At 38.2% G+C, this 16100-nt stretch overlaps 1 protein-coding gene across 2 annotated transcripts in view; it reads left to right on the forward strand.

Moving 5' to 3' along the window:
* Nucleotides 1-16100, forward strand: part of LOC129750854 (peroxidasin) — a 596804-nt gene that overhangs the window by 470613 nt on the left and 110091 nt on the right. For both annotated transcript variants that reach the window (XM_055745956.1, XM_055745957.1), the window contains one exon: nucleotides 12589-12792. In XM_055745956.1, the coding sequence (XP_055601931.1) occupies nucleotides 12589-12792 (204 nt within the window). The remainder of the gene's footprint in view (nucleotides 1-12588; nucleotides 12793-16100) is intronic.

The following is a 16100-nucleotide window of genomic DNA, read 5'->3' on the forward strand; positions in this document are numbered from 1 at the left end:
AGCGTCCAGGAGACCCATCGGCATATCGGCCGATCTGTCTACTGGATACAGCGGGTAAGGTCCTGGAGAAGGTGATTCAGAACCGACTTCAGAGATACACGGAAAGTGAGGGCGGACTCTCGGGGAAACAGTCGCAGCACCGTAGATGCCATCCGCTCGGTCATCGAGGTAGCGGACAGAGCCAGGCTGACCAAGAGGAGAGGGCTCCGCTTTTGCGCGGTTGTCACTCTGGATGTGAAGAACGCCTTCAACAGTGTCAGTTGGACAGCGATTGCGTCGTCGCTCATCCAAATGAGGATCCCGGCATATCTATATAGGCTTGTGGAAAGTTACTTCCACAATCGCCAACTGCAGTATATGACCGGCGAGGGTTTGCGAACACAAGAGGTTTCGGCGGGTGTTCCACAGGGGTCAATACTCGGCCCGGTTCTGTGGAACATCACTTACGACGAACTCCTACGAACGAGCCTCCCATCGGGAGCCGAACTCGTAGGATTTGCAGATGATGTAGTCCTCTTGGCGAGGGGCTCCTCAACAGCGGAGGTTGAGCTACTGGCCACGGTAGCTATCCAGGAAGTGGAACGCTGGATGCACTCCAAGTGCCTGCGTCTAGCCCACCACAAAACCGAGATGGTGCTTATCACCAACCTGAAATCACCCCAAACAGGTACCATTGCCGTTGGACCGTGCAATATCGTGTCCAAACGCGCAATCAAGTACCTAGGGGTGATGATTGACGACAGGCTCAGCTTCACGAGCCATGTTGAATACGTGTGCAAGAGAGCGGCAATGGCCACGGCCGCACTCACACGAATGATGCCGAACTCCTCGGCTATCCAAAGCAGCAAAAGGCGGATCCTTGCAAGTGTGACCACTTCGATCTTGCGGTACGGAGCAGCGGCCTGGAGGCAGGCCTTGGGAGGAAGCTGTAACCTGCAGCGACTTAGCAGCGTTCAGCGGCTGATGAACCTGCGGGTTATCAGCGGATACCGGACCATGTCGTCCGAAGCCGCCTGTGTAGTAGCGGGTGTTATGCCCATCTCGGTTTTGCTAGAGGAGGATGTCTATTGCTACGACAACAGAGACACGCCCAACGTTCGAGATCTCGCCAATGAGGACTCGATGTCCAACTGGCAGCAGCTGTGGGACAGCTCAACGAGAGGAAGGTGGACCCATCGTCTGATCCCGCACATCGGGAGCTGGATCGGTAGAAGGCACGGTGAAGTGGACTTCTATATGACGCAATTCCTGACTGGTCATGGATGCTTCATGAAGTACCACTACCGGTTTGGACATGTGGCTTCGCCATATTGCCCAGATTGTGGTGACGAAGAGGAAACACCCGAACATGTGGTGTTTGTCTGTCCGAGGTTTGCGGCGGTACGTACTTCCATATTTGCCCCCTGTGGGCCTGACACGACAGCAGATAACGTTGTACAGAGGATGTGTGCGGATTCCAACACTTGGCATGCGGTCAGCGATGGGTTCACCCGGATCATGACTGCCCTGCAGAGGAGCTGGAACCAACGGCAGTCCGCGAACAGTGTAGGATGACTCCATCGGCGGGGAGCATCCGAGTAGTGTGCGTCCGATCCCCTGATCGAAGCTACAAAGATAAGGCATCATCTTCTGCGTAGCGGAGGTCAGGGGTGCGCCGCGAACGTGTGTAGGATACCCCAGTGTCGGGGGGTATCCGAGTAGTGCCGCTTCCTAAGAGGGAAACTGCGGGGATAAGACTTTACCTTCCTCGTAGCGGATCTCGAGGGAAGAGGGTTAACCACTGTCGGGGGATACCCACGGGTAGAGAGGCTCTCGACGCCGGGCGAGCCTCTCGAGTCGGTGTAGGATGTCGTCACCGTCGGGAAACATCCTAGTCGTAGCGTTCCAAGTCCCGAATGTGTGCCGTGACAGGCGCGAGTCTAGGATAAGCTGCTCTCGATTTGGCACACAACGGGCAGGAAAATCCGCGGGCCAAAAATCCTAGGGTTGCCAACCAAGGGGGATAAAGAAGACCGGACAACGGTCGGAGTAGACTGACCCCATCGACGGGGGGCTGTCGAGTAGAGTGCGTCCGACCCCACGGTTTGAAGTTACAAAGATAAGACAATACCTTCTGCGTAGCGGATGCCGTGGGTGCGCCGCGTTCGTGAGTAGGATGCTCCACCTTCGGGGAGTATCTGAGTAGAGCGGTTCCCAACGACAGAAGCTGCGGGGATAAGACATGACCTTCTTCGCAGTGGAAATCATTGGGAAAGGGTTATTCCACGTTCGGGGAATACCCACGGGTAGAGTGGCTCTCGACGCCGGGCGAGCCATTCGAGTCGGTGTAGGATGACGTCTTCGTCGGGAATCATCCGAGTCGTTGCGTTAAGTCCCGCGCGTGTGCCGTGACAGGCGCGAGTCTAGGATAAGCTGCTCTCGATCTGGCACACGACGGGCAAGGTGGCAAACTTCGAACCCTGAAGATAAGAGGTCGGGCCTCGAGTCGTTAGAGGGGAGGTCAGGCCTCAAACCTTCAGGCGGAGAGGTTTGTGTGGTCAACCCCGAGTCTTTATGATAAGAAGTCGGGTCCCGAGTCGTAAGAGGAGGGATCAGACCCCTTACCAACAAGAGGAGGAGTACAAGTGGTCACCTCGAGTCATTACGAGGAGAGGTCAGATTTCAAGTCGTTAGAGGAGAGATCGGGCCTTGAATCGTGCAGAGGAGAGGTAAACCTCGAGTCGATGCGAGGAGGGGTCGGATCTCAAGTAGTTAGAGGAGAGATCAGGCCTCAAGTCGCGAAGAGGAGAGGTTTGTGTGGGAATCTCGAGTCATTGCGAGGAGATGTCGGTTCTCAAGTCGTTAGAGGAGAGTTCAGGCGTCGAGTCGAAAGGATGAGAGGTTTTGCTGAAAGTGGTCTCGTTAATGAGTATTGCCTTTGAGCGCATTAGCGCGAATAGACCTCCCACTATTGAAGCATAGTGTACTAAACAGTTCGAGGTGGGAACCAGGTCTGCGGCCCCAGGTGGAGTTTAGAGAGTAGGGGGTATACACGGAGTATATCATGAGTCTGCCCATTGTACCCATGGACCCAGAGTAGCAAACTGGGGGGACGCGGTGGCTCGCCGTGCCTTGGAATACAATCCGTAAACCGGGATTTACCACCTGTGGTTACCTACTAAAAAAAAAAAAAATCCTCGATTCGTCCCATAACATCATTATTTTTCGGTCAGCGTCTCTTGTGGCTGGCGAAAAATTTTTCCGAAAAATTACTGCCGCCGCGAAAAATCTGATCTTTCTGCAATGGAGAGAAAACCGATTAATTTCAACAATTAATTTACATGAAAGATTTAAATTACGATAAATTTGATTTTAAAATTATTCGAAAAACGAACAATGAAACAATCCAGCATAAGAAAATACAGGACAAAAAAATTTACAGTTTTGTAATTTTAAATAGGCTTAAAAAAAGGCTACTAGAATTTTTTTCCGACCTGTAATATTTTTTTCGTCCTGTTAAATTGCTGTAAATGTCCTGCTCCTTTTTGTTACAGGATATTTGCTGTAATTTTACAGAAAATATTTTTTTCTGTGTAGTTTTTAAGGACTCTGGAAGTGCTGGACCCACGCCTACGATTCGTTTCCGAATAATTTTCTTACTTGCTTACTTTGTATCCGACGCGCACAACACAAGTTATACATTTTACACTGTTTTTGGTATAAAATTCATTAACTATTCGATCTGTGGGCTTGTGATATAGCTCAGTTGGCAAGTCAGTTGCTTCCTGAGCCAATGTTTGTGAGTTCAAGCAGAAGAGTAAACATCGATCTGTACCGGATTAGTTTTTCAATGACTGTCCGCCAACCGCATCATTGATATAAGTCGCGAATGACATGAAGATATTGAAACGACTATAATCAAAAGAAAGAAAAAAGACTACCTCGATATTTACATCACGAAATGTAAAATTATAGCAAAAAAATGTATTTCTATTCTCTTTTTGAAAAAAGACAAAAATTTCATCAGAAGGAGTTGAAAATTTCCTCTTCTTCGAATTACACCAGTGACCGGGAAAAAACCTGGAAATAACTTTGGAATTCCAAAACGAAAAATCGCTAGCAACCCTGTTGTTAGGAAACAGCGTCTTCACAAAAACGAGCTGCTGACCAAGTTCAAGATACCGTAGAGAAGAAAAAAGCGCGTTTGATAACTGGCTTTTTCGCCAAAAAGCTGAAGAATTACTGAAGACGGTGGGCTTAATTTCGTTTTTCATGATACAAAAAGGAATAAATTTGTAATCCAATGAACATTTAACACTTATCAGACCAAAAATCATCTTTAGTAAACTTGATAACTACAGAATTATCTTTGGCGGACTATTTTGATTGCTTCAAAATCTATTTGGTCACATTTTTTGTACTTCAAAGTTACTTTTTTCGTTCTACATAGTCACAATTTGGTCACTTTTTTCGGTCCTCAAAGTCACTATTCGGTCACTTTTTTTCAAATTTTGGTCACTAAAGTCACTACTATTTCATTATCAAACCGCTACCAGCCCTGTATACTGCATATTACTATATTTTTATTGTTGAAGCAAAAAGTGCATATGAATTCACAGTTATAAAAGTTACTTTTGCTTCTATGTTTTAATTTCCATCTTAATTTCAATTCAGATACACCGTGGCGAGTGAAAACGGATTTTATCATAGTCAAACTTTTATAAATCTAAGAAAAATGTGTAAATGTTTTAAACAAAGCAATTTTCGTTTGTTGCATAACTAAATAAGTTCTCAACAAACTCTTGTTGAAAGTAAAATATGCAAACATGTTGACAAAAAGATATTTCTATTTAAGTTGACAACCGTCCCGTTTCTTGAGGCAAGTGAAAACTCAATGTTTTTTACTGAACTAATTCATAACATAGTTTAAAGGCTTTGAAATAAATTTAATATACATATGTTCCTGTTTGTCTTATCGAGTTTCATTCGTATATCTGCAGTTTTTCTGCAGTACAGGCATAATTTTCCCGTATGTTTGGATAACGTGCCGCTATTAAGCCTCCCCCTTTCAGATAATGTTCGATACTTCACTTTTACTGGATGCTGTTTCAAGCAAAAGACCTTCATCTACAAAGACATTCAATAATTTTGAATATCACAGCACATTCAACACATGGGGCAACCCTTCCTAACCTTTCTCACATAATGCTAAATCATTTTGGAGATGAAATTCTTAAATGGTACAGTACCGTTCATAATTGTAGAGGAATTGAAAGCACGCGCATTGCGACTTCGACTTTGAGCTTCCATAACTTTGACAATATTTGACCTTTCTAAAGTCTGTGTGTCCTGAGATACAGTAATTTTTCGAATATCGGACTTTTTGGACTTTTACCATGCAAACTTCAATATCTCAGAGACTACGCTGCGATTTCTATAGAATTTTGGACGAAGTTTCCATAGGAAAATCATATTCTATGTTCAACAATCAATAAATGTATATCAATCAAAAACTCAAGACAATATCGTAAGATTTTGATTTTTTAACACAAGTGGATAATTTATTCCATTTTATCTTTTTTTGATTACTTTTGTCACATATTTTTGATTGATTTGTGGATGGAAAAGATATTGTTCTCAGGAATCGTCCAAAATTCAAAAGAAATTGCAAGTATTGGTTCATGCCTGATATATTGTACCTCGCGTAACTTTTGTTCCTATCAATAGAACTTTTCAAATTTTTAGACATGCTAACTTTATATTTCAACAATCACTTTGCGAAATTTCGATTAATGGTGTAGTGTAATTTCTGAGATATTAAAGTTTGAATGGTAAAATTTCAAAAAGTCCAATTTTCGTAGAACTTCTGTATCTCAGGCCACACAAACTTTGGAAACCTAAAATTTTAATAGTGTGTTAGTTGATCTATCTTACGCAGAAAATTTGATCCAAAAATATCTTCAGAGTAAAAAGTTATGGAAATTCAAAGACGAAGTGACAGTGCGCGTGCTTCCAATTTCTATATAATTATGAATGGTACTGTAGATGTTTCTACCAGAATGTCGGGAGTATTAATTCCTGCCTGACCGACTACCTGCTCGCTACTTCGTGTTCCTGCAATGACATCATCGCCTTCACGGAAACATGGCTGAATGATCGCACACTATCAAGTCAGATCTTCGGCCCTGATTACGAAGTGTTCCGCTGTGACCGCAGTTCCCGTAACAGCAAAAAGTCCAGTGGAGGCGGGGTGCTACTTGCCGTGAAGTCGAATCTCCCAGCGCAGCTCATCGACAACAAATCCTTGTGCGATCTGGAACTTGTGTGGATTCGCATTGATCTTGTAGACCGGAAACTGTACGTATGTGTACTGTACCTGCCACCCGATCGCTCAAGAGATGTTGCCCTAGCTGAGTCGTTTTCTTGCTGCATCGTCGAAGTTAGTTCTTTCTGCGCTCTAGAAGATGACTTACTTGTCATTGGCGATTTCAATATGCCCGGTTTGAAGTGGTGCTCTAACCATTGTAGCTTTCTGTATCCGGACCCTGCCTGCTCTACTTTTTCGGCTACGTACGCTGGACCTTTTCTTTGCCAATGATGGATCTTGTTTACCGATCATCGATCTCGCTCCTGCACCGCTAGTTAAAGTAGTCCCACATCACCCTGTTCTATTGGCATCACTTGAAATAACTAGGCTGAACGCTACAGTAGGAAAACCAGCGACCTTCTACCTCGACTTTGAAAATGCTAACTTCGACGACATTTCTTACATTCTGGCAACTATCGACTGGGTATCTGAGCTTGATCTATCAAACCCTAACGCCGCTGCTGATACCTTCTCACACATTCTGAATTATGTCATCGATCGCCACATTCCAAAACGCTCTAGCAGCGGAAATACGCGAATCCCCTGGATCACGACTGAACTGCGACAACTGAAGACGGCAAAAAGATGTGCTCTTCGAAACTACAAGAAGCAAAAATCATCCTACACTAAGGATATATACCGTAAACTTAACTCCGTTCATAAAAAAGCTAAGTAGCGAACGTTGTTACCATAACTACCTACGTCGCGTACAACGTAACCTCAAGTATTGCCCAAAATTTGTTTGGAAACACGTAAATAGTCAGCGTAAGGAACCTGGTATACCTTCAAACATGTTTTTGGACGGCATCACGGCGAACTCTGATCGTGGAATCTGCGATCTCTTCGCCGAAAAATTTTCCAGTATCTTCACTTCAGCTTCAACATCCTCAGAACATTTAGCTAGTGCCGTCGGGAACGTTTCGCCATTGGGCTTCTCAATAAATGATATTGAAATCGAGGAGGCAGTCATCTCTAAAGCAGCAGCGAAGCTCTAGAATTCCTTTTCTACGGGCCCGGACGGGATACCAGCTGCATTTTTGAAAAGTTTCATGCCTGTTTTGCTGACCCCTATTCGGCTCATTTTTCAAGCTTCGCTTGATAGAGCCATCTTCTCTACTATGGAAGGAAGTTTACATGTTCCCGGTTCATAAAAAAAGGAGATAGGAGAGATATTAACAATTACCGTGGAATCTCTGCTTTATGTTCTATTGCCAAACTATTTGAATTGGTGGTTTTAGGTCCTTTTTTCACATCCTGCAAAAATTACATCTCCAATGATCAGCACGGATTCATGCCCAAACACTCTACAACAAGTAACTTGCTAACGTTCACTTCTGTTGTGCATGAAAATTTTGCTGTGAAATCTCAAACTGATGCAATTTATACCGATCTGTCCGCTGCATTCGACAAGGTGAACCATGAGATTGCCATCGGAAAACTCAAACGCCTAGGATTCTGTGGTACGCTACTGGGTTGGTTCCGCAGTTACTTAACCGGTCGTAAATTGATTGTTCGAACGGGTGACACCTTTTCCAGGCAGTTCCCTGCCACCTCTGGTGTTCCCCAAGGTAGCCATCTAGGACCGATCATTTTCCTAATTTATTTCAACGACGTGCTCTCACTCCTCGACGTCCCCAAACTTTGCTATGCCGATGACCTAAAACTATTTTACACCATAAACGACCACGACGACATAAATTTTCTGCAATGTCAATTTAACCTCTTCGCTGGTTGATGCGACCTTAACTGCCTGCCATTAAACCGCAACAAATGTGAAGTCATCAGCTTTTCTCGTAAGCGGCAACCTTCAATTGCGGAGTACTTCCTAGGAGACGAACCCACGTGTGAACCACGTTAACGATCTTGGCGTAATCTTAGATCAGCGCTTGGAATTCAAGGCACACACCAACTACGTGATTGACAAAGCATCCAGAAGTCTCGGTTTCATTTTTAGAGTGGCGAAGGACTTCAAGGACGTGTATTGCCTGAAAAGCCTATACTGCAGCATTGTTCGTTCCATCCTTGAATACGCATCAGCTGTCTGGTGTCCCTACTACCAGAACGGTGTCGATCGGCTCGAGGCTATTCAGCGGCGATTCTTGCTATACGCCCTTAGACACCTGAACTGGCAAGACCCTTTTCGCTTGCCTAGCTACGAAAATCGATGCCGCCTCATAGATATCGATACTCTTCAAGCTCGCAGACAAGCAACACGTGCCTCATTCGTCGCCGACCTACTGACATCGCGAATCGATTGTCCCACGCTACTGGAGGCTATTCCGCTTATTGTACGACTCTGTGGTCTTAGAAATCTGGATCTTCAATTGTACATTCCCTTTCGAATGAACAATTACGGAGCTAACAGCGCCCTCATCGGCGCAATGAAATCGTTCAACCGTCTCTCGGTGCATTTTGACTTCGACGTTTCGAGGGATTTTTTCCGAAGAAAAGTGATACGGGCCTTGAGAACCCCATAGTTAGACTTAATGTTATGTTTTTAATTTTAATTTTAAGTAATCATTTGGATCAACATGTGATCCCTTGATAAGAAATAAATAACAAATGTCTAATTATAGATGAAGAAATAATTTATACATTTTTTGTAAATGTTGAACGTTTGCACTTGCTCTGGTGTACCTTCTTAGCCGAAAATTCTTCCGGAAAATTCATATCCTCACTTTTTTGTTATGAAAAAGTGATTCATTTGATTGATAACTTTCACTAATACTTGCAAAAAATCAAAAAGTTCTCTGCATTGGGCCTTGATCATCAATCCTATATAATCCATTCTTATTCAGTTCATGTGTCTGTTAATTTTCATCGGATTTTGTTTTTGTTCTAGAAATTTGAAGGTGCTTGATACATCTTTATTCCAAAGTATATGGAATTTGATTAATTTCGGGGCACAGAATCCAAATTGATTATAGTTCATTTATTTTTTCTATAAGTTCTGGTTTTCGGAATAACTTTTAAAAATAAGTGGAAAAATATTTATGATGAAAAAAGTTTAGCAATGTTAGTGCAAAAGTGAAAATATATCAAATAATTAGATAATAGAGAAGAAATTTCTAAGAAGAATTAATCTTAGATATTTGAGTATAAGTTAAACGCTTTAGCATTCTTCAACAAAATTGATAAATTAATTTAAATCCTCAGTATCAAACACTTAAAACACAAAACTTTTGTAGTGATGTTAGAAATAGTAAAAGTTTTGTCTATACATTTTTCCAATGAATGATAGAATTTATTTTTTCGTAGCATTGTATCTTATGAATATCTCTGCAAAATCTGTATTATTTTCAATAGAATGATTAAAGAATTCAAAATTATTTTTATAATGTAGGTTGGTTAGTTCATCAAATTTAAAAAGTTGATTTCATTCAAAACTGAATTATTATAAAATCTCTAAAGCCATATTACCAAAACTACAGGTGATAGACAAAGTACAGCCAAAAAATCGAGTTCATGAGGCAAGGATCAGTTTTTTAAACGTAGACATAAAAAATGTCCGTTTAAAAATTAAAACAATCCCGTTATCAGTCGAATATTTTCTCGGCAATAGCTCAAGTTGAACATATGGATTTTTTTTGTAATTTTTACCAACATGACTGGATTTTAATATTTTTCAATGATTTAAGGTGGATATGAGTAGTCAAATAAGCTACACGGCTGGATTTCAAGATTCACACCAATAATATTGTCAAAACTGCTTCCAACTCATATACATAGTCCAATTTCCAATCCTATCCATTTCAATCCAAGATTGGACTCTTTAAATCTGACAGTTTGATTATATCAAAACAGTTATTAGGTAGGAGTCTTCATTAAGAATAGTTTGAACTATCGGAAATTAAATCTTCATTTAAGATTTTTTATTTTATTTAAAAATTGTTGTAAACATTTCGGAATAAAACATTCGGAATCAGTAGATACATTTTTTTTCATAAATCATTTGTTACAAATTTGTCACTATATCACACATATCGTATACTAGCTTGAAATTTGTGAGCATAACAGCGAAAATAAAGTTTGAAAAGCTTCGCATCTCGGAAATAATTGATAATTCAATTCAATTCTAAAATACAATTCTGAATGTGAATTCTGGTTTCGATTCTTCAATTTCTAAATTAAGAATTGAAGAATCGAAGCCAGAATTCAGTATAAGAATCGTATTTCAGAATTGATAATATAAACTCAATATTTTTTAATCACGATTCAGATAAATAATTTAGAGTTTTTCAATCAGTTCTAAATTCGTAGCATTTATTACACAAGGCAACAAAACTTTGAATTTACAAACTAATTTTACATACTTTGAATAATTTTGGTGATGATTTACAATATGCAATTAGGTTTTTTGAGCTTTCTTCCAAAAAAATGGTAAATATTCATTTAATAGATGTTTTATTTTTGTATATTTTTCCCAATTCTGCAAAAACAAATTCCCGAAAAACGAAACTTCATAGAAGTCTTGAAACAAATTGAATCTTGGATATTTTCAAATCATAAGTCAAATAGTTTTGCAGTCTTCAACAATGTTGATGTTAAAATTGAGCTAAAATCTATAATAATAAATACTAAAAGACTTTCTTTAGCGATGTAAAAAATATTAGTAACTTTTTCTATAAAAAATTCCAAATTGTAGATTTTATTTGTTGTTTCTCTAAAACTGGAATATCTAGGCAAAATTTAAATTCTTCATAAAATGAAGGATAATAAAACATCCGAATCAGTTTTTTTATTATTTGGGTTTGATAAGTTAATCTGTTATAAATGATAGATTCTGTTCAAACTTGACCAATTTTAAAATTTCCATATAATCAAAACTAGAGGCGATAGACAAAATATGACAGATGATTAAAATTCAGTATGCCAAAATTTTCCTAAATTAGTTCTTTGAACATATTCACAGAAAAATTCTGGTTCCTAGTGTTATTAAACACTTACCTAAAATGTTAGCCTTTTCAAACGCATAGATGAATGAATATCATTACAATTTTGTTGAAAGCCTCACGCTGATATGCAGAAGCCCATGCAGAATACCTCTGATTCAGTTCAAATCCAATTATAGAAACAAATAGAATCAAAATACAGCAACTATTGTACACTTATTTGAAAAATCTCCAACTCCAGTCTTTTCTAGAGACGGCCAATTTAAGGAACTCAGAAAGGACCACAATTTGGAGCAGGGGCTACAAAAAAAAGCATTTTTATCAATAGTTTGAACTACTTTATCTGGAATTATCCACAAATTCAAGGCTAAGACATATTTTTACTGCATTTCTAGAGCTAGAAGAACATTCTAAGGTGCACATATAAGGAAGGATACAATTATGGAAAATCTAGTCAACCATGCCTTAGGGGCCATGATCTGGTACATTTGCCCTAACCTAGTTAGAGATTGATATTTTTCAAATTTTGAAGTGGTTAACGAACCTCCACTTTCCCCTAAAGTTTCTAGTGCAAGTAAGCAGCAAAAAGAAAGAACTTGTAATGGAGGATTCCATGATTTTTGTCCACCTGCTACTAGCAGCTTGAATTTATCATATCCACTATTGCAACTGCAGCTACCTATAAATTCATAAATGTTTTAACTTCATCTTCTAAGAAATTGAATGCAAATCGTGTAATGGTATTTTTCCTTCAATCAGCATCTTAAACCTATCATATCTAGTATTGCAATTGCAGCTTTAAATTTATAAAACTTTCAACTAAAACTTCTACAAAATTATCGGTCAAATGAAATCGTGTAATCGCATTCCTCATATCACCGACCTTAACACCGAGACATAATGTCTTCATTTCCTCTATTACTCGATTATCATGAAGAACGAGTTCCAACATCAGGATAAATTGCAGTGAAATTTCTTCGTTCGCTTAGCGAGCTTTTTAACAGCACATAGATAATAATTCTCGGGCGCGCTACATTTTCACCCGACTGGTTGAATTTTCTGCAGCTGTTGCCTTTCTTTTTATTGCACCATGTACAGCGCCAAATCCAGCAGGATCTCTGTTTTTCTATTTCTCTGCCATTTGAAAAAAGGGGTGGAAAGTTGAGTCGGGGAAAAGTTCCTGTTGCACTTGTCCATGTTCGTACTGTTATACATTGGCTAGCGCCCTACCAACCTACATAAGCCGAGTTGGGCAAAGTCGGACGATCACTATAACGGGGAAGGTCTTAAAACTCACTTACTGTTGGTACCTAACTTTTTTTTCTCTCTTGTTTCATTTTGTCGTTGCAGCTGCCCCTCGATTTACGTTGGCTCCGGAAAGTGTAAGCGTCAAAGCCGGGGACCATGTTAGGCTGGAGTGCGAGGCGGACGGAAATCCACTGCCACACCTCTGGTGGAAACGAAATGGGCAACCGCTGGCCGAAACCAACCGGATCTATCTGAGCGATGACGACGTGGAGCTGACGATCGAACACGCCAAGGAATCGGATGCAGGTGAGCATTAGAGATTTTCTGTTGTCGGGTAGCGGTGGTTTTTTTTAGCAACTTTAATATAAGCTCACATGCTTCAACAAACTCGGTTTTCTGAGCACATTTGTTTTTAACGTTTAGAAAGTAGGTACATATATTGATTAGTGTCTCGAAGTGGTTCTAAGAGGGAGGGGGGTGTGATCGCCCTCCTCTCCATCAAGCAGAAAAACGGTAAAAAATATACCTTTTTGTTTCTATTATAGTCGATTTAACATCATAAACGATGCAGTTGGCGGACAGTCATTGAAAAACTTTTCCGGTACAAAATATACGAAAACGCCGGAACTTCTATAAAAAATTATAAACTTTTCTAGTCGGTATACCCTTGAATTTTTAAAATTTTCAACTCCGTGGGAATGTTTATCCAACAAAAGAAGTTATGTTGTTTGGGTGATCAATTTTCCAAAAGACGCATCAACACATCGAAAGCGTAGAACTTCTTTTTGACGCCTTCTATCTTTTAATATGGTAATCATTATTCAATGTGAAACCTTAAAAACCCATTTTTTCGCTCATAAATTTACAGAAGTTAAGTTTTATGATTACATACTGCTTTAGTTCTATGATTACCTTGATCGTGTCGTACTTTATAAATTTTCCGAAAATTGCATACAAGATTACTTAATTCCAGTATTTTTTTTTTGGTTGGTAGCATTGAATATATTTGTCGATTTGTTATCTGTTTTCCTAATCCCGCTTTTAAAACAGCCTTTCTATTTCTTCTTTTGTACCTAAACTACGATCATTTATTTTTTAATTAACCCAGAATTTGTGTAAGTTATATACTTAACTGTCAATAGCTTTGCTACATCAAAAACAAATTGAACCAAAGATTTCTGACACTACCAAAATGATCATTTTTACGAAAAATTGGTCCTTTTCCAGTTTTTTCATGTTTTTCTTAGATGTAGCTTTTGACATTTTGTCAAATTTTGGTGCATAAGAACTCAAAACTGATTTTAAATCTATTTATTATCTTTAAGGATTAGGATTTAGGCAGGATCCATATTTTGTCTAGATTTTCTATTATCAGAGATACAATGCTTTAGAAAATTAACCCTCTAGAATCTTTTTTTTTGCTGATAAAATCATAGATGTTGTATTTGATGATTACAAATAACTTTTTTTCTACAAAAACTGGATGGAAAATATTTGATTAGGATCAAACAAAATATTCCTAGGCAGGTTTTTTATTTTATCATTTTAAACCAACAATGGTTAATGTTTTTTTTATCAAAAAATCAATCAAGGATCTTTGTTACATTTAAGTCTGCATATATATTACCTTTATTCAGAACAAAAAAAAACTAAATGAAGCTAAATTTTCTGAAACTTCGGGTAAAACGGAACATTTTCTCGTTTTTATTAGTTTTTCAAGCTTCTCTTAGCTATAGCGAATGCTACGCGCATCTCAAACACCTGTCATCATAACGGAATCTTATCACAACATCTTTTGAATCATTCAGCAAACAAAAAACTTGAAAATAACTATTCGATGCGGATTTATAATAATTTTAATAATTTCCAACTTAAGGTGGGGTTGAACACTAGAAGTGAAATGTAATCCTACAGTTTTTTTTGAAAATTTTATTGAAAAAAATATACCTAAATTAAGGTTGCCAGATTTTTTTCAGCTCGTAGCCGGGCTTGACAAATCCCGGCAATTTTATATAAAAACTTGGCAAAATCCGGGCATTTGTTTTCAAAATTAACGACCATAAATCTGGCCAAAATCCAGGTAAATTTTGTCAAAACCCAAAAATTACTCAACAAAAATCAAGAAAAAAATGAAAAATAAATGTTCTCATAAAATTTTATCGACAGATTTTAAATCGTATTCAATTCTTAAAAAAACCCTTTCATGATTATTCATGCAAAACTTGCTCAAAAATAATTCGTTTGAATAAAAGTGAATAAATCCGGGCGAATTCCGGGCTTTTTTCAATGATCCAGGCACCCGGGCCAGGCTAGACTGTACCCAAATTTTGTATTAAATATTCGGGCAAACCCGGATAAAACCGGGCAATCAGGTCACCTTAACCTTACTATTTCAGACATTCTAAAAGAATTTTTTTAATTGTTCAATAATAAAAATATTAATTTATTTTACACTTTAATAGAAGAAAGCAAACATATTTTCAGCGTGAAATTTCTTTGATATTTCATCAAATTCCTGAATTTTCATAGATTAAAAAAAATGAAAAGAAAACTAATGTAACTTTTTTGTTACATATTACTTTTTTTAATTAGGGTACAAATTTATTAAATGATTTATTACTGTTTTTAAATATGAGCCTAGAATTTTAAAAACGAGAACTGAAATAATGAAATTCCAGAATCTCCAGAATTAACTTTCCGGCAAACTGCGAAAAATTTTCTTCTGAGATAAAGTGGTTGAAGTTTTTTTCTAGTCATTTTTTCCAAATCTGTCAAAAAAGAAATTTTCAAAAAACTAAACTTAATTGAATCTTTGATATTTTTAAATTAATAGGTCAAATAATTTAGCAGTCTTCAACCAAGCTATAGAATTAATTTAAATATTTAATATCAAATACTTAAAGGCTTTCTTAAATGATTTCCGAAAAATTGTAACCTTATTTTTTCAAATTTTGTAGAATAAAATAACCTTTCAGTGTTCATGTTTATTATTTATTAAAGATAGATTATACCCAACCAGTTTTAAATTTCCTCACGCAATATCTTTAGAGTAGATAAGCAAAATCTAACAAATATTCTGAATGCAGGTAGACCAAATCTTCCAAAATCAGTTTCTGAAGCAAAGACACAAAAATGGTCTTTAGAAATCGTTTTAAAAATAATAATAGTATTCATACATTCTTTTTTGCAAATTTGTTGCTATTCGACGAAAGGGTAAAATTTTATTTAAATCGTTTCAAATTTGAAAAAAAAAATTTATAATCTAGATTCTAGAATGAGAGCTTTAAATTCAAGAGCAACTCAATGAAACTAGAATTGCAATAACTCTAGTACTAAGAATCATATTTATTTGTTTTATTTCTGAACTAACATTAGATTCAGAAATAAAATTCTATGTCGGCAATTCACAATGAGAAATGAATTGCAGAATTGATAGAAACAACACTCACACAACATTCTGAAAAATATAACAGAATAATAAAAAAAACAAGAATATTAAAATCAGTTTTAAAATCAAAGCTATTATTATGCTTATGCTTATGCTTATGGTACATACACAGCCAGATTTTGTCAGCATCCCGGTGAGTAGTAAAAATACATTTACTACCCATCTT

Source organism: Uranotaenia lowii, chromosome 3, assembly GCF_029784155.1.
Source record: "Uranotaenia lowii strain MFRU-FL chromosome 3, ASM2978415v1, whole genome shotgun sequence".
Taxonomy (NCBI): Eukaryota; Metazoa; Arthropoda; class Insecta; order Diptera; family Culicidae; genus Uranotaenia; species Uranotaenia lowii.